This window comes from Natator depressus, chromosome 2, assembly GCF_965152275.1.
Source record: "Natator depressus isolate rNatDep1 chromosome 2, rNatDep2.hap1, whole genome shotgun sequence".
NCBI lineage: Eukaryota > Metazoa > Chordata > Testudines > Cheloniidae > Natator > Natator depressus.
The window spans coordinates 4,651,517-4,678,793 of NC_134235.1; the positions used below are offsets into that span (position 1 = coordinate 4,651,517).

Here is a 27,277-nt window from a genome sequence, read left to right on the forward strand (position 1 = left end):
GCAACTAATACATCTCAGTCCTGGGGGACAGACCAACTGGGACCCCGGAAACCTTGCGGGACTGTGTATTTCAGCCAGATCAGTTTTTTGGGTTTGAGGAGAGAATAACCAAAGCTATTACAAACGTAGGTGGCCGTGCTGCCCTTGTCTCTGTCCGACACCTCCCCACATGCTTATGCTGGGCAGTCGTGGTGTTCCGAGCCCACTACCAATGCCAGAGCACCCTGTGAGTAGATAGTGGCAGGGCCAGCTCAGCTATTTTGTCAGTATTGTGTTTATTTGTTTCAGCCATTTGTATGGCGACCATCACCATTGCCTCTGGGCACATTATACATGGGTTATATTAAGGCATCAGTCATTCCCATACATAAGCAGCTAATAATCGGTAAACCCCTCACCCCCATCCCATTGGCACAAGGAGTCTAAAATGGACAAATCAAGAAGGATGCGGCCAAAGGTGAGGGAGGGGGGAAACTAAGCCAGTGGCTATGTGAGGATTTGGTCTAGAGGTCTTGAACTTCACCAAATTCCAGGTGGAAGGGGGTTCCCAGGAGAAATAAGAGCTGGCCATCAAGAGCAGCTGGCGCCCTCCAGTTTCTTCCTTGGCAGGGTTTGCTTCAATGCTCTGATGCAGGGCAGAGGAAGAAGCAGACGGTCTCCGAGGCAGCTGCGCTCTAGACGATTTAAGGCTTTGTGCGTAGTGAGCAAGACCTTGAATTTCACCCAGAGTTCATTGGGCTCTAGTGTGGAGGCAGAGTCCCAGCTGAGATGCACGGTGGCCCAGGCTGGGGATGCGGCTGAGGCAGAAGGCGCCCTCTCGAAGGGCGAGGGAGCCCCATGTGGCTGACCAATGACCTTCCTGGCCAGCTCCACAGGGAGCTATGTCAGTTGGCCTCAGCAGACTGGGGCACGAAACGCACTAGGGAAAATACTAACCTACAACTTGAGCTGGGTCTGAGCTGATACCCCCCAGACTGTGGAAGTCTTCAGAGCAGGGGTGGGCAAACTATGGCCCGTCAGGGCTTTGGGTCCAGCCCGTGGGATTGCCACCCCCGTGGGGCCCGCGCCGCTCCTGGAAGTGGCCAGCTCCACCTCCCTGCAGCCCCTGGGGGTGGGGGGAGCAGAGGGCTCTGCACGCTGCCCTCGCCTGCAGGCACTGCCCCCTGCAGCTCCCATTGGCCAGGAACAGGGAACTGCGGCCAATGGGAGCTTTGGGGGAGATACCCACAGGTGAGGGCAGCGCGCGGAGCCCTCTGCTCCCCCTCTCCCCCAGGGGCCACAGGGACCTGGTGCCAGCCACTTCCGGGAGCGGCGTGGGGCCAGGGCAGGCAGGCGGGGAGCCTGCCCTGTCCCCGCTGCCACCCTGGAGCCGCTCCAGGTAAGCCAGGCCGGAGCCTGCACCCCGAACCCCTCCTGCCCTTTGCCCCCCAAACCCTGCCCTGAGTCCCCTCCCCTGAGCTCCCTCCCGCACTCCACACCCCTCCTCCCCCCCAACCCCTTGCCTTGAGCCCATTCCTGCACACTGCATTCCCTCCCGCACCCCAACCTTTTTGGGGAGGTCTCTGGTTTTTTGGAATCTCCACATAACTCTTCTGAGAGTGACCAGATCGTCTTCTCTTTTTATGGTACAACCTGCTAGTTGGCCGGGATCCCGCTGTGGGTATAATTAGTCGCACTGACAGGTGGAAAGGATCAGATGACCCAATGAATGAGGTTGCTCCCTTGCCATCCTAAACCCAGTCCTCCTCTTCACCTCAACTGACATGTGCGGGGCAGCAAGCAGGTTTACTGTAACCCAATCCTTATGTTTTATCTGGCTTTAATACCCCAGGCAAGAGCAGAAAATCTCACGTCGCTCTTCCCCTCCCAAAGGGGCTTCTTCATACCCCACTGTCCTCAGCTGGAAAGCGAGCAGGGCTTTGCTCTGCAGATCAGAGTGCACAGAACTTCAGCACAATCCCTGCCCCACTTCCCTGGCCTTCTCCCTGCCCTGTGGTCACAGGCTAAGCTGATTGACAGGTGCACGGAGAGAGGGCCAGAGCAGGCCTGCAATGCTGTGGAAAGGTGGCCAAGCATGGTGTCATAGCGTAGCACAGCCAAGCTAAGAATGGCTTGGAAAAATAATTAGAAACCTGAGCCCAGCACCCAACCTTGGAATTAGTTACATGCGGTTTGTTTTCTTTATAAAGTCTGTACTGGAAAAGGCGCCAATCAGCATACCCTAATGCAATTATTAGTGTAGAGATTTATAACTGGAGAGGTGGAGGGTTATTTGGGGTGGTGGGGATTTAACTTGCTAAAGTAAACATAGGGAGTTCCTTGGCCACAAAAGTCACCTTCCATTGGGGTTACTCCAGTAGGTGACAAAAGCCATGAGGTGTTGTTTGCAGATGGGAAGTGGAAGAGAAGGGGTGAGAGCCTTGCGAATATGCCAGGACACAACGCCGTCACCTGTAGGTATTTTGAACTGTGTGCTGGCGTGCTGGGAAGAAAAGTCCACATTTAGAGGCTGTTAAGAAGAACATTGTTCTTGATTCCCAGCAAATAGTGCGCCCCCAAGCCATTGAGCAGTGTGCTAAAATGACCTATATGTTAAGGCATATCTGGATCTGCCCCATGGGTCTGTGAGCTTTCCAGGTCTCGTCGCCTCCAAAAGACTGGACCCGGTTCGTACTTCACTGAGAGACCGCCAAGGAGAACCCAGGTGTGGCAGGAAGGAATTCAGTAGGTGGTGCTCTTCCCTCCGTCACCATTGAACAAATGCCCTGGCCTAGCACTGGCAAGACATAGAATGTGGTCCCAACCACTTGGCATCCTTAAAGATCCTATGGCATTCTTCACAAGCGCTGCGGGTTTGAACCCTGCTATCGTGCACATTCCAGCTTCGGTCATTGACACTACCATTTCAACTGCATCCTGTCGTTTTTCACATTCCCTCCCAAACTCTTCTGTGCTGCCACCCACATCCCACCGCCGAGGTGGCTGCCCTTCAGTGATAGGTAGAGATGGGCAAATAAGGGGGAGGGGGGTATAGCTGGGTTTAATTTGAAAAAAATAATGAAGTTTATCAGATTGCTACTTTGATTTGGGGTGACCACATGGTCCAGTGGGTAGGATACTGGACTTGGAGGCCTGAGGTCTGTTCTGAGCTCTGCTGCTAACCAGCTGTGTGACCTTACATAAGCCATGTCATTTGTCCGTGTTTCCGTTTCGCCTCCCACCCTCTGACTGCCGTGTCTTTTTGACTGTACACGCTTTGAGGTAGAGCCAGTCTGGCGCTGTGTGTCTGTACAGCACCCAGCACAGCGGGGCCACCCTCTCGGTGCTACTGTAATACAAGTGATTATAATGATTAATTTACGAATATATTTGTCAATGGGGGAACACTGAATAATTTGAACAGTATGCAATTGACTGAATAAATGGAACAAATAATGTTCGATGAGTGGCAGCGATGTATGAAGTGAACGGATTCTGCTCTGTCTATTATGAAGCATTGGGATCCTTGGGGATGGAATGCACTGTATAAATGTGAGAGAGAGTGAATGTATCTCAGCTCTGCCGGATGTAGTGTTTTTCGCCTTCTGCAAAACAGCTGAAAGGCTGTTATTCATGGTAATGGCATAACATGGTTTCTGTGTGTGAAAATCCCTGCGGTGATCCTACAAAGAGTGAATGGGCAAGTGAGAACACAACACTTCATATGTATAAAGCACTACATGGGAATTTTGCCAAAGGAATCTCCTGGCTAACTCTCCACGTGCACTTCTTGGAAAACATACTGCATCCTTTACGGTGGTGAGATGGGGAGTAGAGGTCTTGCTTTCTTATGCCCTCTAGCTATTCCAGTCCAAGGTCTGCGTGTTGGCGGAATGTGAATCTCTCAGAGCAAAGATGTGATAGTGGCCAATGGCAAGTAACGCACTGGCTTGAAAGCAAAGCATGGCTTTCACGGCGGCATCATCCCCAAAACATATGGAGAGCAAATGTATGGTAAATATTAGAGAGAGAACTCTCTGCTAGTGGGCGTGTACGGTAGAGCTGAATGAACCAACCGGTAAACTTTGGAGCATTCTCTCACGTAAGAGAGTGCCAACCAGCCAGGAAATGCTATGTCCATATGTGAACTAAAATAAAGGAAATAATTTCCCATTATCATCAGAGTCAAAACTGTTCACTCCTTAGCTCCAGTTTTGATACGTCGTGCGAGTTCCCTTTCTCTCTCTTTTGGTGGAGACGGAAAGCCCAAGTTCTGAACCTTTGCCATTGTTGAAGATCCTACGGTGTTTTGTGTAGGAGGAGGAATGTTAGCCCCGGAGTTCAGCCTAATGCCAACTCCAGTAATCTCATTCTCTCTACATCCACTGCCACGGCAGTTTCATTTTGATACAATATTCTTGGCTTCCTGTCATAGTCTGATATGTGGATGTTTAAACAGCCTCTGTGTTCCTATCAAGAACTGGTTGCATTTCACCAGTGGGCAAAATGACCTGTGTGTAGCATTTATTTTACTTACCTTCTAATAATGTTATGAGGTTGAATGTTAGTTTTGTAAAGCTCTTAGAAACCATCTTCTGAGACTGTCTACACGACACATCATGGGCAGCAGCACGGAAGGGATGTGTAGCAACTCGCCGCAGTGAAAAGCAAGCTGCGTCCACGCTGCGGTGTAGAGTTACGTGTGTCAGTGAAAGGCTCTGGTGGGGGCAGTGCAGAAAAGCTTCAGCAGGTCCCTGCTGCCAGAGCCTTTCACTGCACGGAGGAAACGCTCTGGCGGGGGAAGGCAGCTGGGAAGGGCTCAGCCTTTCCCTGCTGCAGGGAGGAAAGGCTGCAGAGCAGGACACTGCACTGCTAAAAACAGCAGTGTAGATGGGGGATTAGGGTGAGCAGAGAGCCGTGTAGGGTGTGTACTCATGGCCATACCCACACCCCTATGGCGTGTTTTTACTTGCCTAAGCTGTCTCATTGGCCACATTGCTATTCACACCTGTGCTAGCAGCCCATGTGTGTATGTACTCGACATGCCCCCCAAAAGAAGCCTGCAGTGTAGACGTACCTTGAAAGGTGTTGCAGAGGAAAAGAATTTGTTCTGTAGCATTGGCTGGAGGGCACTGTCAGCTGCTACAGAGGATGGTCAGGCACCCAGTCCTGCTCACCTTGATTTTCCAACTCTCTGATTTTAGATATAATCCATAGCTTTATTCCTAGGAGCATCCTTTCCAGGGGATGGGAGGTCAGGGTGTGGATGAACCATCCAGCCCTGCTGGATAAGCACAGTGCCGGGGTACTTCTGGCACTGACATGGTCAAGAGCTGGCATTTAAATGGCTTCCAAGTGAACACCCTAATGAGATGACTGGGATATGGGAGGAATTAAACTGTGGGAAAGTCTCCCAGCAGGAGTAAAGGAAGCCCCACCATGGGACAATTAGTACAAGCCCGGAGGATGCACGGCAGGGAACAATCTTGCACTGGTTTCCTGGCTACGGACTAGATGAGCTAAGGCCTAAAGGGTTTTTTCCAGCTCTAATCTGCGTAAAGTTCATGCCCTCTCAGAGCTGCTGTTTCAGTCGGTTTGGCTGCAGGCTCAGCATTTCAACGGGGTGTCAGTGATGTCACTGTGGCTTTTGGCAACCAAAAGAGCGAGAGACTTTTTTAGTGAAACTTTAGATTCCAAGGAAATAGAGCAAAATCTGCAGGCAGCCCCAGATGATCCAGCGCTTCAGGATGCTGCATGAAAACAAGCTGGTGGAGCCTCACAACAGGTCTGGACAGGCAGGGTTTTTATCCCCCATTTTAAAGCCAGGGAACCTGGGGCACAGTGATACTAGGGGATTTGCCTAAGGCACATGGGGAGTCTGTCAGAGCTGGGATTGAAATACATGAGTTCCTGGTTTTGAAACCCCTGATCTATTCAATAGACCATTAGAACCCTATAATTTGTGGCTGAGCAGCACCCTCCACTGTGATCTATCAAGCAAAAGCCATTGCCTCCAGACTGAGTGCTTAAAAGTACATGACAAGAGAGAGACTAAACAGCTTTGCAGAACTGCAAGGAGACTGCTGATGAACAGAGCGTAATGGGTGGGAAGGGATAGCAGGATTCAGAACCCAAGGAGCCCGTAATCTGGTGTCTAATGTCCCTTCATACAGACAGTCCACCTTCAGCAAGACACAGACTGGAGCAAAGGCTTGCTAGTCTGTTGGTTAGTCGTCTTAGTAAATACCTCTGTATTTTTTCATCCCCGACCCCACTAGTTAGTAACCGCCTTACCTTACTTTACTTATCTCTTAGATTTCTCATAGGATGCACTCAGGGCAGGTTCATGGCTAATTTTGCTTCACTTTATTTTAAAGCACTACAAGGATTGACTTTCCTTTTTCTTTCTTTTCACTGATCCACAATTGGCTGTAGTGTCCCAGCCTTCCCAAAGCACTTTTGATATTCGCCTTTTCCATCGAATTCCAGCAGCCAAAGTCTCAGGAACTGTACCAGTTACAAAGAAATGTCCCAGGTCATTTGAAAGCTGGGCTTCCAACTCCAAGCTGGTTTTAAACCTTTGATTTCTAGCTCCAGGGGTTCAGGAGGTAGCAGCTGCAAAAATGTTGGCATTGAAGACGTTCTATAAGCCGAATGGAAGAGTTCCTCTTCGAGGGATGGTCCCTGTGTGTATTCCAAAGGTGGGTGTGGATTTTATATGTCCGGCATCCTGCCTCATACCATGACTAGTGTTGTTGCAAGCTTTCACCTGGGTGAAAGGATTTGTGTCTAGCCCTGGCAACACATAGGATCTTGCTGCTCTGTCAGCCCAGCATTGGTCTCTCTAGTGCCATGAGACTGAGGCTTGCGAGCCACAAGTGACTCTAGTTTAATGTGTCTCCTGCAGTTCTTTGCAGCATGTGATATTAAACCCCTGTGATTTAATTATGAACCAATCAGGAGGCTTTTACTAGGTTATTAACGATACTTGGTCATTTTGCTGTGAGAATAATATATGTATGTATAAAAACTAAGTATTTCCCCTGCCATGATTATATAGAACTCTAGTAATGAAACACTAAATTCACACGACTGTGACTCTTTTGGTTAATGTTGATCACTAATGTGGCTGCGGAACCACTGAGGTCTGAGTTTCACTGCTCTAGTGATTCTTTTCCAGCCCTAGTCCACTCTCTGAGTACAGCAAGTCCTGGAGCTCGGACCAGTGTAACTCCATGCTCCATTTTGCAGGGGGCCTGCTGCACTTTAAATGAACCACCAGGGTTTTTTTTTCCTTTGTCAGAGAATCACTCTGAGGTAGAGTGAAAAACCGCTAGAGCCATCTCTGTGGATTTTACAGTGTCTGGGCTTGTAAAGTGGTTTGCTGCTGCTCTGCCTTATGTTGTTCCTGCAGGGTGTTCCCCTGGTTTTCATGTTTTCAATTTCTGGCCATTTCTCCACTGTCACTGATGTCTGTTTCATCCCAGATCCCCAGCTCTCCTGCTGTTTAACAATATCCTCTGCCTCTAGTTGATGACCTCTTTGGTTGCTTGTCAACTGCAGCAATCCCTGCTGGGTTGTAGAAACACAAAGCCCCTCTTCCCTTTCAGAGAGAGACACCCTTGATCTGTCACTGCTTGTACCTGTCAAATGGAGTGCTGAGTAATTCCAGAGGTCACCAGTGAGGATTGGCCTAATACCCCAAAGTCACTTGGAAAAAAAAGGCAGAAGCTTTGTTCTGTCCTACTGAGGGGCATGTTCACGTGCTAACACGGAAGGACCTCCTTAGAGAGAGCTCAAATGCAGTTCCATTCACGGAGAAGGGAAAAGGGCCTGAGGAGATTCCATTGAGTGCAATGTGCAGATTGTGATCCTGGTTGTGGAGAAGCCTTTTGCTACTCTATGGATCTGCCCCCACGAGAGGTGAGATCATATTTTGCTGTCGTTGCTAATGTGTTGTCAACCATGGTGAGGACGGAAGGTGTTCTGGTGGAGCAAGGGAATGATTTCGCTATAAAAAGATATATAGGACTTCGCTATAAGAGAAGAGGCTGTGTAAAGATATTTGAAATGCTGCTGTGTTGTGTATTATCTAGCTCAGGTTGCTAATGTGTATTGTTGTTTAGTATGTGTTTGTGACTCCTGAGTGCACCTGGCTACTCAAAATGACAGCAAAAGAGAAGGTAATAAACCATGTTTGGAACCCAAAGGCAGAACGTAACATCAAATGGGTATAAGTAGCTCATACAGTCAGGATTTCCGCATGGTGGGCATGAACAAAGCTTGGGTGGCTCAGAGAGACGTTCATGCTTTGCTTTCCTGTAGGCAGCATTAGAAGGCTTTTTCGATTAGCGCTGGCCAACTTTTCTGTTGACTCTTTGAATAAGCGAATATGTTAGCACAGAGTTTTGCTCAAAGGGAGGGGCGTTTGCATGGAGAGATGTAAATTAGAAGATGTTAATCCACCTGACTGACTCGCCCAGCCCCCTATTTGGAAATCTCTGAAATGCTCTCTTCTTCCTTCCTGGGGCCTGCAAATTTCTCTCTCCCTCTGCTGCAGTTTGTTGTTTAACTCTGGAAACTGAGGGGGACAGCCTGTGTGAAAGATGCTGTAAAATGCTGGAGTATTATCACTGTGGGACGCAGGGCTTGGGAAGGGGCATTGTCTCTGGGCTCAATAGGAGAAAGTGTTTTTTGTCCTATGTGATACAGCTGTAGTCGGACCAGTAAACATCAGTGGACTGTCGCCTTTCCACTTGGCCAGGGCTTTTGAACCTGCATTCTTTCTCCCCCAAGTGCGCCCAAAGCTCAGCCCACTAGGTCCTCAAATGAACAACTCTGTGGTTGCCCTTTCCCTCCTAGCCAGGTCAGCTGTAAGTTATTGTTGGTGAACTCAGGTCTGGATACAGGGCCAAGCCAGTACTGGAGGACAGGTTATTTTCACAGTGGTGTATTTTTCCTCTTATGATCTGTAACCATTTTGGACAAGTAACATACTTTTTAAAGTGGTTGTTTTAATGGCTTATCCGTATATAATCAGTTGTAATAATGCAAATCCTCAGTACAAATGCTGAAATAAAAGTTGCATTACATTGAATTCATCCTTCTTAAACATAGAACAGGTACAGAGAAGGGCTACTAGGATGATCCGAGGAATGGAAAACCTGTCTTATGAAAGGAGACTCAAAGAGCTTGTCTTGTTTCGCCTAACCAAAAGAAGGCTGAGAGGAGATATGATTGCTGTCTATAAATATATGAGAGGGATAAATACCATGGAGGGAGAAGAATTATTTCAGCTCAGTACCAATGTGGACACAAGAACAAATGGATATAAACTGGCCATCAGGAAGTTTAGACTTGAAATTAGACGAAGGTTTCTAACCATCAGAGGAGTGAAGTTCTGGAACAGCCTTCCAAGCAAAGCAGTGGGGGCAAAAGACATATCTGGCTTCAAGACTAAGCTCGATAAGTTTATGGAGGAGATGATATGATGGGATAGCTTAATTTTGGCAATTAATTGATCTTCGACTATTAGCGGTAGATATGCCCAATGGCCTGTGATGGGATATTAGCTGGGGTGGGATCTGAGTTACTACAGAGAATTCTTTCCTGGGTGTCTGCCTGGTGAGTCTTGCCCACATGCTCAGGGTTTAGCTGATCACCATATTTGGGGTCGGGAAGGAATTTTTCCCCAGGGCAGATTGGCAGAGGCCTTCGGGGTTTTTTGTCTTCCTCTGCAGCGTGGGGCACGGGTCACTTGCTGGAGGATTCTCTGCACCTTGAAGTCTTTAAACCACGATTTGAGGACTTCAGTAGCTCAGGCATAAGTTAGGGGTTTGTTACAGGAGTTGGTGGGTGAGATTCTGTGGCCTGCGTTGTGCAGGAGGTCAGACTAGATGATCATAATGGTCCCTTCTGACCTTAAAGTCTATGATTCTGATTGCTCTACAGTATTATGGTCACGTGCAGCCATCAGGTTTGCAGCCTTAGGGCTTCTCTAGTTCATGCTTTGGAATATGAGATTTCTTTATGACGGTGTCTGCATGGTTTGCTCACATAGTTACTGCAGCTGCATGTGCAAATGACCAGCTGGATGTCTAATTATTCATTTCCATGCTAGGTTATTGTCTCTGTGTGTGTAATTGCAATAATTGAACAGATTATGCCTGTGCATTTTTGTATGCACATACGGAAAAATGTAGCCCTAATGACATGAAGCACAACTAGGAATGTGCTAAAGAAACAATCTCTTCATGCTGATGAACTGACTAACTATCATCCAGGATCTGATCTTCCGTTTTCATTGAGACAGTTCTGAATACCTAGATGCCTCAGATCTCCTTGATGCTTGTTGGTCTGGGTGCAGACCTGAGTACAGAGAAGATGACACATTGGTCATGAGGTGTAGTTGCTTTGAAAGCAGACCATAGCAGGAATGGATGCGGCTGTTCTTGGGTGGCTCTGTTCCTTCCTAAATGACCGTTCCCAGAGAGTGGTGTTAGGCAATTTTGCCTTATCCTCACCTGAGGTCCCACAAGGCTCCATCCTGTCTCCCTTCCTGTTCAATGGATATATGGAGCCAGTTTGGGGGCTGGTGAGGAGGAATGATCTGCAGTGCCCAGATACGCAGATGAGGCCCATCGCTACAGCCTGGTCTCTTCCAACCCAGCCAGTGCTAGCAAATGCCTTGCTCAGAGTCAGGGGGATGTTTTGGGGCATGGAGGTCAGTCTGGGAAAGATCCAAGTGATGCTGGGAGCTCAAGGGAGGAATTTTTCTAAGTGTCAATTTAAACGCTTCCCCACAAGTCCCCCAGTTGACACGTCCCTTGCAGGGCTGAAAACCCAGCACAGTAAGAGCTCTGAGCTAGTGAATTAGAGCTAGAAAATAAAACTGGCTGTACACAGAAAGGCAGGCTGCCCAGTCTCATTTCATTGTCCTAGCTGGAGGCACTGCAAAACCTGGGACTTTTAATAGTAAACGGGGGTGTTTGTGATCTAAGGAGGGGGAATTGTTTGTTAGATATGATTGTCCTGGATCTTGCTAATCCGAAACGGCCACTGTATAAATCCATAGTGTGACCACACCTTGAATACTGTGTCCAGTTCTGATTGCCCCATCGCAGAAAGGAAATAGTGGAAGTGGAAAAGGTTCAGAGAAGGGCAACAAAGATGATCAAGGGTATGGACCAGCTTCCATACCAGGAGAGACTAAAAAGATTTGGGCTGCTTAGCTTAGAAAAGAGACAACTAAGGGGGATATGATGGAGGTCTATGAAATCATGAACGGTGTGGAGAAAGTAAATAGAGAAGTGTTGTTTACCCTTTCTCACAATGCAGAGTCCTGGAGTGACTCTTTGAGTGCTGGTCCTTATGTGTATTCCACTCGTGGGGTACGTATGCACCCAAGTCAGGAGATTTAACAGCCAGTGTCCATTGGCCCACACATGTGCAGTAGATCGCCTCATGCTCTCGAGTCAGGGTATAAACAGCAGTGGGGGTTGACACCCCTTCAGTTCCTTCTGACTGAGTCAGAGCCTAGTGGCCTCTCTCTTTCATCTTTCAGAGACTCTTCAAATAAAGGTGGTAAATAGTTATTTGTTTAACTTAGTATCATTATAGTTTTTAGTATAGTTTAGTGTTTTTTTTTTTTTTTTACTTCCCCAGAGTAGGGAATCTTTCCCCGTGGTCTGGGACTATGGCCAGAGTCCTGGACTTCAAAAAATACATCTCCTGTCCCAGATCCTTTTCTGTCAAGTGAAGAACATTAACGGTGCCTCTGTTGTCTGGGTGAGACACGTTTCAGTGAAGTACAGCATCTATCGCTTCTCTCTACTGAGAACTCGTGAAGCCCATGAGCTTTGCTTTTGAAAATACTTAATAGAGAAGACCATGAGGCCCCTCTCCAATCCAGGCTAGGGAGACCTCTCTGTACGGTCTCATCCCACAAGTAGTGCCCCTCTGAGTGCATGCTTTGGAGCAGAGACTTCAGTGCAGAAGCCCAAAGACTCTTCCTCCAGGGCTTCCCTTGAGAGCATGAGGCACTCATGGGCTGAAGGACAGATCCCTCTAAGAGACCTGCTCCTTACCTGAGTCTATTGAAGGCAGGCGAGCCTGATGCTGAGAACCTAAGGAACAGGTCCTGCAAAAATAAAAAGTAAATTAAAAAAAAACAAAGCAACCCTAGGCTGGAGGGTGAGGGTAAAGTGTGTAGGAGGAAGGATTTGTTAGTTCTTTTGGTGATTTCAGTACTGAAGCATAAATGCCATCACCCACCAGTCCCATCCACAGGTGCAGGTCTGGACTCAGTGACACCAACATGTCCACCCAAAGAACACGCCACGACTCGGGGTGCGCTGGTAACATTAGTGCCGACCATTGGAACACCCTCCTGCCCCCAACAGGACGCATGGAGAGTTACACAGCACTGGAGGATATTTTCCTCCCCTGCCCGCAGTCTCCCCTCTTCTCTAGCCCAGCCTTCCTAAGGGATACTGCTACACCAGAAGATGATCCTACTTCGGCATCTCAGGGACCATCTCACTTACAACCATCAGACAGGATTGCTTCAGTACCAACAACTCCGCTGTTCCAACGGGAGCAATTTTCAGGTTCAGATGGATCTGACTAGTCAATCCCTCCTTCATACCCCCTGAAGAGAGCCAAGTCCAGACAGGCGATCCAGGACTCATGGTCATTACCCTCATGGACATGACCTCCCTGGGGACCAATGGTTCTCCATTCCATGGAGTCCTCCTCAAATGGTTGGCTTCTCTTTCTGGCCCTTTTGGGGACCATGGGATCCCTATACCAGATGTCCAGGACCCACTAAGTAATCTTTACCACTCCTCTCCTATGCATCAACAACTGGTTCCGTCAGTGTATGAGGAGGAGCATGTCGAACCGGAACCGCAGGTACTGATGGTTCTGACGGGAATCTCCTCTTCTCCAGATGATGCTGTCTCTCCTTCCCTATCCCCACCAAACAACCGTAGACAGCATCAGGACTTGTTACAAAGTTGCTGGTGGTCTCCAGATATCTCTGGAAGAAGTCCCAGACCCACAGCGCCGACTGCTGGACATTCTGCAGCCTCGGAGCCCAGGTAAGGTGGCTCTCCCAGTCAACGAGGCCCTATTGGAACAGTGAGCTTAGTGTGGTGCACCCCAGCATCCTGTGCCCCTACACCTACAAAGGCTGAGCGGCTCTGTGAAATGTCATTGCAGCAAAGGGGGCTGAATTTCTGTTCTCCCACTCTGCTCCCAACTCCTTGGTGGCACAGGCTGCTACGGAATGTATGAGGTCTCAGTACCTAAGGATCACCCCACCAGACAAGGGGTCCCAGAAACTGGACCTCTGGGAGAGAGAAGTTTTCTCCTCTGCGGGCTTGCAATTCCCCCTCGCCAATTACCAGGCCCTCCTCTCCAAATATGACTTTAATAACTACTGTAGGCTGACGGCCTGTTAAGACAAAACTTTTTTCTCTGATGATGGAACCCACTTCCTCTCCCTCTTAAAGGAGGGCAAGCTAGTGATGAAAACAGCTCTTCAGGCTGCAGTTGATACAGCAGATACAGCATCCAGGAACTTGGCCACTGGTATTGTTATGAGAAGGATTAATGGTTGCAATCCTCAGGCTTCCCCAGAGAGGTACAGAACATTATTCCAGATCTTCCCTTTGACAAGTCCAACCTCTTTAACAAGAAGACTGATGACTCTCTCCACTCATTAAAGGACTCAGGGTCTGCCCTCTGCTCCCTGGGCCCCAAGGAGGGTGCATAAGAGACAGACCTATAAACCAAGACCACTGCCACCACCTCCTCCTTCTCCTCATGCATCCTTCTACCAGCATCCTGTTGAGCCTCCTCATAAGCAACAGAGGCTCAGAGGCCTCGCGTTTTGGCCCCTCTACCACCACGACTGCAACCCATTTCCAGCCTGCTGCTAGGGGCCACTTTTGATGTTTTAGTCGAGTCCTGCTTACCCTCTCTGTGCCTATCACTCCGCGGTCATATGGCAGTGTGTACTTATGTGAGACCCTTTGCCAGGCTTCATCTGTGTTGCCTGCAAGCCTGGTTCAATTCAGTCTACTCACTCCACAAACACCACATCAACTCCAAGGTGACCATTCCCACCAGGATCATTGTCTCCTTGGCTTGGTGGTCCCCTGACAAGGTACAAGTGGGAGTTCCCTTCTCCACTCCACTCCCAGTGCCACCATGGTAACAGAGGTGTCCCTTCTGGGGTGGAGTGCCTACCTCAACAGTCATACTGCACAGGGCACGTGGACCACGTAGGAGGCAGGCTACATATCGACATCCTGGAGCTGCAGGCAATCCCCTTCGCATGCAAGACCTTCCTCCCACTCCTTGTCTCCCTTCACATCCAAGTGATGTCAGACAGTATCACTGCCGTGGTCTACACAAACAGGGAGGAGCGAGATCTCCTTTGTCTGGAGGCAGCCGGGCTTTGAAACTGGTGCATCGGGCCCATCACCACCATCCAGGCAGCATACAGCATGGTTATTCACAGCTACTTAGCAGGTGACCTCAGCCGCCACTTCTCAGCGGACCACGAGTGGGAAATCCATGACTCCGTTTAACTGACATCTTCACGCGGTGGGGCACACCTCTGTGGGACCGCCTTGCATTGCAAACGAACAAAAACCTCCCACTATGTTCCAGGGAAGCCATAGGCCACAACTCCCAAGGCGGCACTCTCCTACTCTCGTGGACAAACGGTTTCGGATATGCCTTTCCTCCCATCCCCCGGCTCCCACAGGTGCTGAGAAAGACATGTCATGACCGGGCCTGTGTCATGCTTCAAGCTCCTTGTTGGCCCAGGCAGTTTGGGTTCCCAGAGCTTCTGTCGGTGTCAGCCCACCCTCTGGTCAGGATCCACCCCTTCCCAGATCTCCTCACAAAGGACAGGGGCAGGGTCAAACACCCCAGTCAGAGCTCTCGTGCCCTGGTGTTTGGTGGGCGTTGGAAGTAGATTGCTCTTGTTCTCCTCTGTCCAGGCTATACTTACCCAGAGTAGGAAAGAATTGACCAGAGCCTGTTGTTCGGCTAAATGAAAACGCTTCTCCACCTGAATATAGCACAGTCAGCCTCAGTCAGTCCCTCAAGCATCCTGATTGTTTTAGATTACCTCCTGTCTCTAATCAGCTTGTTATGAGTCCGCCTCATAGCCACTCGTGCCTTCCTCCCTCCAGTAGACAGGCACTGTCTTCACCCACCCAACTATGACTCAGTTCATGAATGACCTCACCAAGGCCTTTCTGCCAGTCGTTAAACCCACACCACTATGGGATCTTCATCTTGTGCTGTGAAAACTTACTAGGCCTCCGTTTGAACCCTTAGTCACATGTTCCACATCCCACCTATCCATAAAGGTGGCACTTCTAGTGGCCATCACTTCAGCTAGGAGGGTCAGCAAACTGGGAGCCATCAGAGCAGCCCTCCCTTTCACAGTATTTCACAAGGACAAAAGTATCCCTTTGCCATCACCCTAAATTTCTACCCAAGGTTGTGTCCAAATTCCCCCTTAACCAGTGTATTTAGTTACTTGTCTTTTTCCCCAATCCCCACGCTTCTCCCAAAGAGAAGGGACTTCACTCTGTCGACATCAGGAGTGCACCAGCCTTTTACCTGTAAAGAACCAAACCCATCAGAAGCTCTCCTTCGTTGCTGAAAGATCCCGTGGCCAAGCTGTCTTCTCTCAAAGAATTTGTATGTGTTTTTCAGGCTGTATTATCGAGTGCTACAGGCTAGCTCACATCCTGCTTCCTGGTGGTATAACAGCCCACTCCACAAGAGCACAGGCCGCCAGGGTAGCCTGCCTGCACGAACTCCTGCTGCAGGACAAATGCAGCGCAGCCACCTGGGGCTCCATACACGTTTGCTAGACACTATGCACTGGTCCAGGTCTCTGCTGCGGATGCAATGGTGGGAACTGCAACCACAAACATCTTTGCTGCCAGCCTCCTGGCACCCACTTCCAGTCTGAGTACTGCTTGCCAATCATCCACATGTGGAATACGCTTAGGGACCAGCACTTGAAGAAGAAATGGAGGTTACTGTGGTCCCTGTCTGTACTCCACTACCTGCTCTCCACCACCTTTGGATCTGGTTGGATTTGCAGTAAGAAGAGGAACTGAGAGGTTGTCGACCTGCACTGCCTCTTATACCCTTGCTTGGGATCACGAGATGTACTGTGCACGTGCAGGCCACCGGATGCTGCTTGTTTAAAATCTCCGGACTCGGCATGTGGTACGTATGTTTACCCCATGTGTGCAATACAGTTAGGAACCACACATCTCAAAGAACTTCCAGTTACGGTAAGTAACCTCCAGTCACCTGGTGAAATTAACAGGCACCAAAGCAGCAGATATAATACAAACAAGAGGGGATACTTTTTCACACAACACACAATTAACCTGTGGAACTCATTGCCAAGGGATGTTGTAATGGCCAAAAGTGTAACTGCGTTCCAAAAATAATTAGCTAAGCTCATGGCGGAGAGGTCCATCAATGGCTATTAGTCAAGATGGTCAGGGAGGTAACCCCATGCTCTGGGGTGACCCTAAAACTCAGACTGCCAGCGGGGGAAGACAGGAGTGGATCGCTCCAAATTACCCTGTTGTGTATTCTCCCCTTGAAGCTCTGGCACTGGCCACTGTCAGAGGGAGGATACTGGGCAAGATGGACCATTGGTCTGACCCAGTGTGGCCGTTCTTATATGAAACACATGGACTGCATCTCTATTCCTGCAAATACTGGAGATAGTTCACGTTGTCCATGGGGCTTAGCCAGGCTCCTTGCACCAGATTCTCTGCCTTCGGTGGCACAGAAAGCACCACTACTCAGCACTCCCCACCTTATCCACTACCATCCCTGCTTGTAAAGCGTATTTGGGGCAGCAGTGAGCCAAACCTCCCTCTCCACACCCCTAGAGGATTAATATCTGGAGTTCTGCCCCCGGAATGAGACTAGCCTCTCAGGAGCTGCAGAAAATCTGCCATGGAAATCAGTCAGCTCCAGGAAACCTGATGTGCCTTCTCTTCTGGACAGCCTAGATTCGGCCTGAGACTTTCCACTTTTAGCATCTCAGCTCTAAATGGGGCCACAAACCCAGCTTTGTTCAACTTCCTGCTTGATTTTCTGATGGTATGGAGGTTCCCTACAGCAACATGTCTATCCAGGCCCTCTTTTCGGACTGTATTCCTGATCTTTGATCTACTCACATTGCCTCAACCTCTCACTACCCATCCCTTTGAACTATTCCCTGTATTTTCTTCTCTGTAAAGACGGGCTTCCAGGCCACAGTCTCCTTGGCCAGAAGTCTCTGAAATCGTTGTTCTTAGAAGACGCAAGCCTTCCTGCAAGGACAAGATGCGTATTCCCAAGGAATCCCTCAGCAGGTTAACTCTTCAGTACCTTCCAGTAAATCACTCTGCCTTCGTTTCCCCCAGAGCTTCAGCACCCAAATGAAAAGGGGTTGTATGTGCTAGATGTGAGAAGAACTGTTAAGATTCACCCTAGTAGAACTGTCCAGTAACTCATCCTCTTTATTTGTTTTCTTTCACTCCCAAATGCCTGCTCTTGAAAGCACCTGAAATGTCAGTAGCTAGAAGGATCAAGTGCTGCATCTCTAAAGCCTCTGTAGCGACAAACACTGATTTCATTACACAGTGCTTCTCAACCGTTGCTATTCTGGAACCCTTTTTTCCATTTTTTGAGTCCCCCCCGCCCCACCTCACCTCCGGACTACCTCTAAAACCCACCTTCCATCAAGCTTGGATTCCCCTCCCATTTAGCGGTGTAGGAAGGGGCAGGCGAGGCAGTTTTGACATCCCCCCACCCCACCCCCCCTCAGTGAGGACCCTCCATAACAGATCAAAACCTCACCAGCAGCCTTCTTTGGCGGGAAGGCGCTCCAGGCAACGGTCCCAAACGAGGTGAATTTTGAGGAGGGGGAACACTTACTCTTTCCTGCTGATCACTCCTTCCCTGGTCACTTTTCCTCGCTGCTCCCTGAATCCCAGATGTCCAGCTGAGAGGAGAGGTGATGATCCCAGGATGGAAAATTTGTCTATTAATTTTCTTTCTGGGACCGACGTCTTCCCCCGCTCACCCAACCCAAGTTAACTTCTTTGGGTCCCTCTATAATAGCCTCTTCCTGGGGAAAGCCTGATGGTCAAGAGTTTACAATTAGCTACGGATAAAGTTAAGAATTTCAATGACTAGGCATTTGGAACCCAGTGGACAAGTCTGAGCTGCCCACCAGATTTGCAGGAAAACAGGGACAGCGCTATGTCTTGGCATGAAGAAAGGAAATCATCAGGTAACTCATGTTCCATTTTCTTTAGTGATCTGTTGGTGCCACCTGAAGGAAACAGCCTTTATTAATTAGCATTCCTTGCAGATAGATTGCAAAGCGAGTAGTGGCATTATGTTTGTTCACATCTCTGTATGTAGCTGCAGTGCCAGGATGCTTTCACAAATTTGTGTAATTTTCTTTTCAGTGTAAGAAGAAACACACACTGGTGTGCCCAGACTTTTCCAAGACCGGCATCTGTCCGAAGGGCGCCCAGTGCAAACTCCAGCATCCCCAGAGAAAGCATCGCCCCAGACAGCCCAGCACCGCAGGTGACTCCAGCCAGGGCAGGTCATCACCGAAGTGGAGGAGGCTGGGAGAGGAGGCAGTGAGGTAAGGGGAGTTAAAAGCTCCTATTCTTTCTTTTGCATAAATCCCTTTCATCTGTGGTTCGTAGAGGAACAATCAGGGCTCCTCTTCATCTGCACATGGTGTGATGCATTTACCCTGTAGTTTCAGGAATCTGGCTGTATCCTGTTTCTTTGGGGTTTTTTGGCTAAGCTAATTTCCTGAATGTCGTCAATTCAGACTTGCTCTGGTGCCTGAAATTCAAGCTGCACCTTTTGAGTTCTGACCGTCACAGCCCAAACGTCAGGACACCCCTAGCCATTTTGTCAAAGGTACCACAAGACTTCAGAGACTACCACTTGCTCTTTAACTCTGCAGGGCTGAGAGCAAAAAGCTTTGTTTGCGGTGCTGGGCTAGTGATTGTATGTCTAACAGTGCTGAAAGTGCTTTATACAAGGTGTGTAACAGATTGGGGCTGCTGCTCCTCGACAGATCCTCTCAGCCAAGTCAAGTCAGTGCTTGGGCGGGAGACATCCAAGAAAGCTGCCCAGGAAACAGCTGCTGATTAGTAGCTCTGAGTTAGCACTGACCCCAACAGGCAGTGTGCTACTAGAGTTACTGTCTTTCAGGAGAGAGGTAAAACTGGCCCCCAACCACCTGTAGTTAGGAAACGCCTGACCAGGGTTCAGGAGTATTGGCTCTGATGTCCTGGCTAATTATTTTCTGTCCACCTGTACTCTTGGAGTTCCAAGTGGAGGCTGTATTCTTTGCTTTCCTGTCCTCAATACGTAGCACCCCTGTGAGCTGTTACTGGCTCCCTCCCTGGAGTGGGGCTGTCAAGGTTCCTCCCCCACTCTGAACTCTAGGGTACAGATGTGGGGACCTGCATGAAAACCTCCTAAGCTTACTTTTACCAGCTTAGGTTAAAACTTCCCCAAGGTACAAATTAATTTTATCCTTTGTCCTTGGAATATCCACTGCCACCACCAAACTCTAACTGGGTTTACTGGGAAACGTAGTTTGGACATGTCTTTCCCCCCAAAATCCTCCCAACCCTTGCACCCCACTTCCTGGGAAAGGTTTGGTAAAAATCCTCACCAGTTTGCATAGGTGACCACAGACCCAAACCCTTGGATCTGAGAACAATGAAAAAGCATTCAGTTTTCTTACAAGAAGACTTTTAATAGAAATAGAAGTAAATAGAAGTAAAGGAATCACCCCTGTAAACTCAGGATGGTAGATACCTTACAGGGTAATTAGATTCAAAACATAGAGAATCCCTCTAGGCAAAACCTTAAGTTACAAAAAAGACACACAGATAGAAATAGTCATTCTATTCAGCACAATTCTTTTCTCAGCCATTTAAAGAAATCATAATCTAACACATACCTAGCTAGATTACTTACTAAAAGTTCTAAGACTCCATTCCTGGTCTATCCCCGGCAAAAGCAGCATATAGACAGACACAGACCCTTTGTTTCTCCCTCCCCTCCCAGCTTTTGAAAGTATCTTGTCTCCTCATTGGTCATTTTGGTCAGGTGCCAGCGAGGTTACCTTTAGCTTCTTAACCCTTTACAGGTGAGAGGATTTTTCCTCTGGCCAGGAGGGATTTTAAAGGGGTTTACCCTTCCCTTTATATTTATGACAGGGGCTTTGTTTCATCAATGGGTGAAGTGCTCCCTGTGTGTCTGTGTAGTTTATATTCTGCAGTTTGGGCACATTGGCATCTTCACCTGGAAGGTGCTTGAGAGATGTTCCGGCCCTGAGCAGAGGTGGCGAGTCTTGCCAAGCTATCCAGTACTTTCTTCATGTGTATCAGAGTCTCTGGGCTCCTGAAATTCAAAACTGTCCCTGGTTTAGGACCCAAGCCAAGTTTGCACAGAGTTGTGCTGAAGTGGAAGGCCTGTGTGTTAACTCAATGCCCCCACCATGCCACCCCTTTTACCACACACCCGTTGCAGCCCACTTCTTCCTGAAAGGCAGGGTGACCAGCTCAGCTTCACTTTCCTCTTGTCACCAGTGTGTCCGATGCACGTGGGTGTCCAGAAGTCCCTGCTCCTGCCGCGAAGGTGTCAAATGCTAACTCTGTGCTGACGGCATCTCCCCACTGTCAAGCAAGTTCATGCAGCAGGACAGCTGTGCCCTCTGAATCTGGGTCCGGTGCACTCTCGCGTCGGGGCTCATTTCCACAAGTGTTTGGACAGCGTCTGTTCTGCAGGCCTCTTCTCTCCCTGTGGGAAATCTCACGCTGTCAGACCAAACCCGCTGCCACCTTTATTGTTAGGGACGAAGGAAAATGAGCTCTGCAGCCTGTTCCCAGTCCCTCGGACACGTCGGTCCTGTCGCAGAGCTGTCCAAGTTTGGCAGCGTTGGCAGCCCCCGCTCCAGAGCATTCCAGCAGGTTATTGTAGGTCAGGGCTGAAATGCAGCGGCAGGGCTGTGTGGGCTGGAGCCATGCATCGTCTGGCTCTCTCCAGTGCTTGTAGTTCTCTGGTTTCAAATGCACTTAAATCACTCCATGTTAAATAAATAAATAAATAGCATCACCCACACCCTGGGTCTGGATCAAAGAACTTGCCAAAAGAAGAGCAGTTTGACCTCTCTGATCTGGAGTGGGGATGAGTTGCTGTGTCCCTGCTGGAGCTCATCAGATTGGGGCTATGGAGCGACAGGAAGCACCCCATCCCCTGCCATGGGGGCCGAAGGTTGGTGGAATCTCAGACCTTTCTTTGGTTCTCACTACATTAGTACTTGAGCACCTCCCCCAAAATTAATGGATTTATTGACTTCCTCCTGGGAGGCAAGGAAATATTATTATCCAGATGGCGAAACTGAGGCACAGAAAAGGGAAGTGACTTCCACAGATTTCCTGCATCACCCTGGGTAAGAGATGGGAACTGACCTGAGAACTCCCAATTCTCATAACAACAAGATTGTCCTTCCTCTCCGAGGCTTGTTTGGCACTTCTGCCTGCTTGGGAAGTAGTAGGACTGTGACTCGAACCCAGCTTTCCTGTGTGCCAGCGCAGAACATGAGTGTTAGATCCTGATCACTCCACACTCTAAGTTAAGGCAAGGAAAAGACAACAATCAGAGATCTGGGGCAACTGCCTGCCTCCCTTCTACCCATGCAGAGGCAGCCGTTAGGGGAGGCCGAGGTGGAGAAGGACGTGGAAGTGTAATAGGTGTGCAGAATGTCTTTGCTGTTCTGCTTGGTACTTTGTTAATCACATCAGCAACTATCAGCATAAAATGACTATCTGATTCTTGTTGAGGTCATTGTCCTATGTGCCCTTGGGGGGGTCTATTGATTATTCAATTTTAATAATGCTGTGTGGCTGCAAGCTACCTAACTGGGCAATCCACCAAGCCTGGCACCCAGAGGTTTCTCCAGTGTTGTTAACTCCCTGAATTGTAATAGAGACGAGAATTATTAACACTTTGTCAGCCGGGGACTGGGCGATCGGTACAATGCTGAACACCTCCACCCCAATGCAGGAGCTCCAGAATCAGCCACAGCCAGGAAGCTGGCCTGGTTTTTGAATTACTCAGATGCAGGGAGTTGGCTGGCTGGTAGGCAGGCGTGGTGGCTAAAGCACTTGCATTTCCTTGCAGGGGAAAAGGTTTGTGTTGAGATTGAGGACATCCGAGTTTGGGGGGGTCTTGTCTCTGTATCATCATTGGATATGAATCCACATCACAATACCCATCCCACTGTTATGCACAGGTTAGCAGCCTCCACTCAGGAGATTGTTCCAATGTGAAGAATGAGCTTCTTACCTCTGTGGGAAATGGTCTTGTCGGACCAGAACTGAGGTCAGCTATAGGCCAGCCTGAGGAAGCTTATATGGGCCTAGGGTGCAAGGGACAATATTGTTTCCTTGCATTCCTCCTCCGATCCGTCTGTATCCATCTCTGGTCTCATGCGTAGACTGTAAGCTCTTTGGGGCAGGGCCAGTCTTTCTATTCTGTCTGCATAGTGCCTGGCACAGTGGGCTCCTAGGCGCTTGTGGTAATACAAATAATAAGAGACAGAGGATTATCAGCAGTGGGACCCCAGCAGTGGAATACCTTCCCAGAGGAGACCAGATGGAGCCTGTCCCTGATCATGTTCAGGGCTAAGTGCAGGAGCTTCCTCTCTCCCAGAAGCAATGGCATCTTCCTAGGACTGACCCTCACTTAGGGACCTGGGACAGGAAAGTAGAGGGCAGGGCGAGAAGCAAACACAAGAAACAAATCATGCCAGGAACAAAGGAGGCTATGAGAATATTGCTATTAAGGCAAACTCAGCACTGATTAATTGCTGCGAGGTGATTATATAACGCCAACCAGACCCCGGTCTTCAGCGGGCAGGATTGAACCGGGGACCTCTGGAGCTTAGTGCATGAGCCTCTACAGCATGACTTAAAAGCTAACTGGCTGTTAGCTCAGGGGGTACAGCAAACTCATTTTATCTCTCTCTCTCTCTCTCTCTCTGGGTGATCTCTGTGCCACTAGATGGGACAGAACACCACACCCAGGAGGTGTGTGGGTTACACTTAGATACCACAATATCTACACAACGTATTACGGCTTCCTAGCTGCATGTGCCCAGGGTGGGGCAAAGGGAAGGCTGGTTCAGTCAGGCTGCATATGGGCAGACATGTGTCTGGCTCATATAAGAACGGCCATACTGGGTCACACCAAAGGTCCAGCTAGCCCAGTATCCTGTCTTCCCACAGTGGCTGGTGCCAGATTCTTCAGAGGGAATGAACAGATCAGGCCAGTTTATCAAGTGATCCATCCCCTGTCATCCAGTCCCAGCTTCTGGCAGTCAGATGTTTAAGGACGCCCTGAACATGGGGTTGCGTCCCTGACCATCTTGGCCAATAGCCATTGATGAATCTAACCTCCCTGAACTTATCTAGTTCTTTTTTGAACCCAGTTATACTTTTGGCCTCCCCATGTCATCGTCTCAGCCATGGGATGGCCTTACTCATTCTCCTGGTGTTTCCGGGACGGTGCCGACACAAGTACTGGGTGCAAAGCTTGGCAAAGTCAAAGTCCTAGCCCAGCCACTGCCAGGCAAGTGATCAGAGAGGGTTGTTCTTGCCTGTAGTGTTTGCTGTGAAATCTAGGGAGCGACTCCAGAAACAGCCATGGGCGGCGGCTTTTTGTCAGTTAAGGTAGCGCTGGTGAAGATGTCAACCCAGGGTGCTGACTTTTCAGAACAGAAGGGGCAGCAGCCGTGCAGGCTTCTCTGTGTAGCTGTCTGGGGAGTCCAGCTTCTAGTGGGGACAGGGCAGTGTTCAGACTCAGTCATGCCTTAGCCTCTTGGCTAGCGCTGCCTACAATGGTGCCCTTCAATACCCAAACTGAATGGTGTCTTCTGTGTTAGGAATATCGGTCTCCACAGGCTGCTACTGAGTCTGCAATTGCACCCAGGGCTTAGGGATAAAGGACTCGACCCTGGGGCTGCCTAGCCCTGCATAAACAGTCATTTTAAGGGCAGAGCTAATAGACCTGACTAGAATAGAAGGGGGCAGGGTGGTACAACACTAATTCCAGCTGCAGCCCTCTTGGCAGGACTTGCTTGATCCATCACTGTCAGCAGCCTGTCGTCTGGGCCCATCAGTGCTGTGGCTCCCAGCACTTCCTGGCTCCATCTCCGTTCGTATTTTTCTGTTGCCGTTTGCGTCACTCCTCTGGAATGTTTTGTTAACAACCTCCAGTAGGTACCTGGGAGCCGGCAGTGCAGTCCCTCCATGCGGAGGGGTGCTCAGCCGGGGAGAATCTTCCTACGCACAAACCCCACAACGTAGCTAAGCCGGGAGAGAGAGAAACGGGGATCAGCCCAGCACGCAGAGCCTGGGCAGGGAACCCTGCCTCCCTCCTCTTGTCCCTCCTGCACTGGGTGTGTGGCTCTCCCCACATCGGCATCCTGTGCCGAGGCAGTGTGGCCTCCTCTGTAGTGGTTCCTGGCCACGGGTCACTGACTAGTCTACCGTGGAAGTGATGGAAGCTCATTGCTTATGGACACTGACGCTAGATGGGGGAAACCACTAGGAAGTGGACCATATGACACAACCCTGTGCTGAGTCCTGGGGAAGGGACTAGATGTATTTGGTGGTTTGCCCCTCTGTCATTCCAAGAGCCAGGATTCTGCAATCTCTGTTCTGTTCTATACAGGTTTTTATGCCATGCTCATTTCTCCCCTCTCTCCCCCCAAATCAGTCCTAGTCACCCGGCTGGAGACGGGCAGAGCTGAAAGCACCAGCACTCTCTGTATCCGGCCCCGAGATACATCACAGCAGTACAAGGCCCTTCCTTGTATGGTAGCACCTGGGAGTGAATGTGCAGAGGGCTCTGCGAAGCTATCTAGGGTGACACAGTAAGCTTGGAATGACGTCCAGCTCCCAGCCCCTGGACAAGTGAGGTGTAAAATATTTCCTTGCTCCTTTTAGGTGGGAATGCGAAATGCAGAGCTGGCTAGCGGGGAGGCAAGCTATGCATGGCTCTTTCCATCCCCTTTTCCTGGAAAGGCCAGCAGCAGCCTCTTCCCGAGAGAGAGAAGATGCTGGGCTCAGAGAAGCTTTAAACTGCTCCAGCTTTCTCCCCTGCCCTTTATTAGCACCCTCAGTGTAGATGTCAAGCTAGATAAAATGTCCCATTAGCCATCTGTGCACTGAGCAGTGAATCAAGAACACTGATACAGCCAGACCTGTCCCTTACCTGGCTCACCCCCAGGCCTCATGCTCCAGCCGTGCTACCTTAGATCCGCTCCCCACTCCCTTCTTGTTTGGCTCAGATCTGTGACCCAAACAAACGGAGGTGATCCTGGCCACAAGCTCAGAAGCACATATCCAAAGGGCGGAAATTCCTTCAGGGGAGAATGGGGATTTTCTGGGATGTAAATAGGAGTAAGGGGATCTGGCCAGCCAAAGAGAAACTAGCAGTGGGATGGATCAGGCTGTGGGATCATCCTCCAGGTGAAGGGGCGGGCATGGCATCACTCAGGTCATTTCAAACTGGAGAAGGCAAAACCTTTGGAAGTAGACCATCGGGAACAATCCTTGCCTGGTAGCTAGAAGAGCTAATGAGTCTCTTCATCTCTATCGTCTGAGTCTTACCTCGCTAGAACCTATTTTAATGTTCTTGCTGATTCACATGGGATTCGCTGTTGTTTTCATACTTATATGGATGTGTTTTTTAGGAGGGATGCAGCCCACCTTCAGGATGATGGGGAGATTCCTGGACCCTCCAGCGCAGAGCAGGGTGTAAAGTTTCGGAGTGACACAGACACCCCAGCATGCAGCAGACTTCAGAAGCTCCCATCTTTCATCTCTCTCCAGTCACCTACCTCTCCGAGAGGGGTGACACACACCGCAGACAGAGACAAGACAGGGGAGGATACAGGTACAAGGCTGTTGTTCTGTGTTGCATTCTCACAAGCTCTGGGGCTCCCTGTGGTTCATCAGCCAAAGCCGAGAGAGAGCCATGTCCCAGTTGGCACTTCTCTAGCTGCCCCTGCCCTGGGCACAGTATGCCCCCAGGACGAGGGACGGCCCGGCTGGGTGAATTCACAAAGGGGAGAACTGGAGTAGAATTGGGATGGTGCAGGCACGCATCCCTTCAGGCTTGTTGCTTCAACTCTGTCAGCGCCCCTTAACCCTGGCTTCGGCTCCTCCTACTTGTCCGCTCCTGGGACACACGCAGCTCTGCCAGTGCACTGCACTCCTGACCTGCAGCAGCCCCCAGACTATTCGAAACCCAGGCCTTAGGGAGAAGCTACTATCAGCATGCTAGTGTTTTGATGGGACCAAGAGTCCACTGGGCACCATAAAATAAATTTCACTTGAAGCCTGAGCCGGGGTTAGAACCCATGTGTCCGGAGATGAAAGGCACCTGTAACGCATTCCCCCACCACATTCCCTCAAACGGCATGCACTGAGCTTACCGCTGCGTCTGCAGCATGTCTGCTTTCTTAGGCCCCTCCCTCCCAAAATCTAGTCCCGTATGTTACCTTGAATGACGTCTCCAAACTGCAGTCCCAGCTCTGTGGTCACACCATAATAAGCTCCAGTCAAGCACCCTTCTGTTTTAACTCATCAGCTTCCAGTGTGTGCGAGGAGGAGAGACCAGGGTATATTCTCTCCAGAATTAGGATAGAGATCGGGTAGTTCAGAAAATTACTTAGCCCTTTGCTGTCCCTTACAAATCTCCCAGCATTTACTACTGGGGCCAATGCCTGCTTTGTTAAGAGAAACAGCCCCTTGTTCAGTGTGCAAGCAAGCAGTAAAATAGGAGGTGAACAAACGGAGTCTCTTCTGGAGTTCCTGGGCCTGTATGAAATGACCAGGGTCTCAGTCCAGTTCCATGTGGAACACCATGCATAGCACTAAGATGAGCACCACTTCTTGTTCCCCTTGCCTCCCCCCTTCTCGGTCAAGGACTGACTGGATCCTGGGGACTACCCATCAGGAGTTGAGGGGCCCTTTCAGAGGTGAGGGCAGGGCAGTGTGCTATGCTGCTGCCCCAGGCTGTCCCTCACCTTTAGATAAACCCAAGACTCCAGTCTCCAGGGCCGTCAATCATGCATCTTTCATCAGTGTGACATTGACTAAGAAACTTAAGAATAAAAATGGTGGTGGGTGGGGCT

The 27,277-nt window shown here is 49.6% G+C and overlaps 1 protein-coding gene across 1 annotated transcript in view; it reads left to right on the top strand.

Moving 5' to 3' along the window:
* The window catches only part of ZC3H3 (zinc finger CCCH-type containing 3), a 344,144-nt gene that overhangs the window by 273,428 nt on the left and 43,439 nt on the right, over positions 1–27,277 (top strand). The window contains exons 11-12 of the mRNA XM_074943734.1: positions 18,501–18,685; positions 25,832–26,034. Of these exons, the coding sequence (XP_074799835.1) occupies positions 18,501–18,685; positions 25,832–26,034 (388 nt within the window). The remainder of the gene's footprint in view (positions 1–18,500; positions 18,686–25,831; positions 26,035–27,277) is intronic.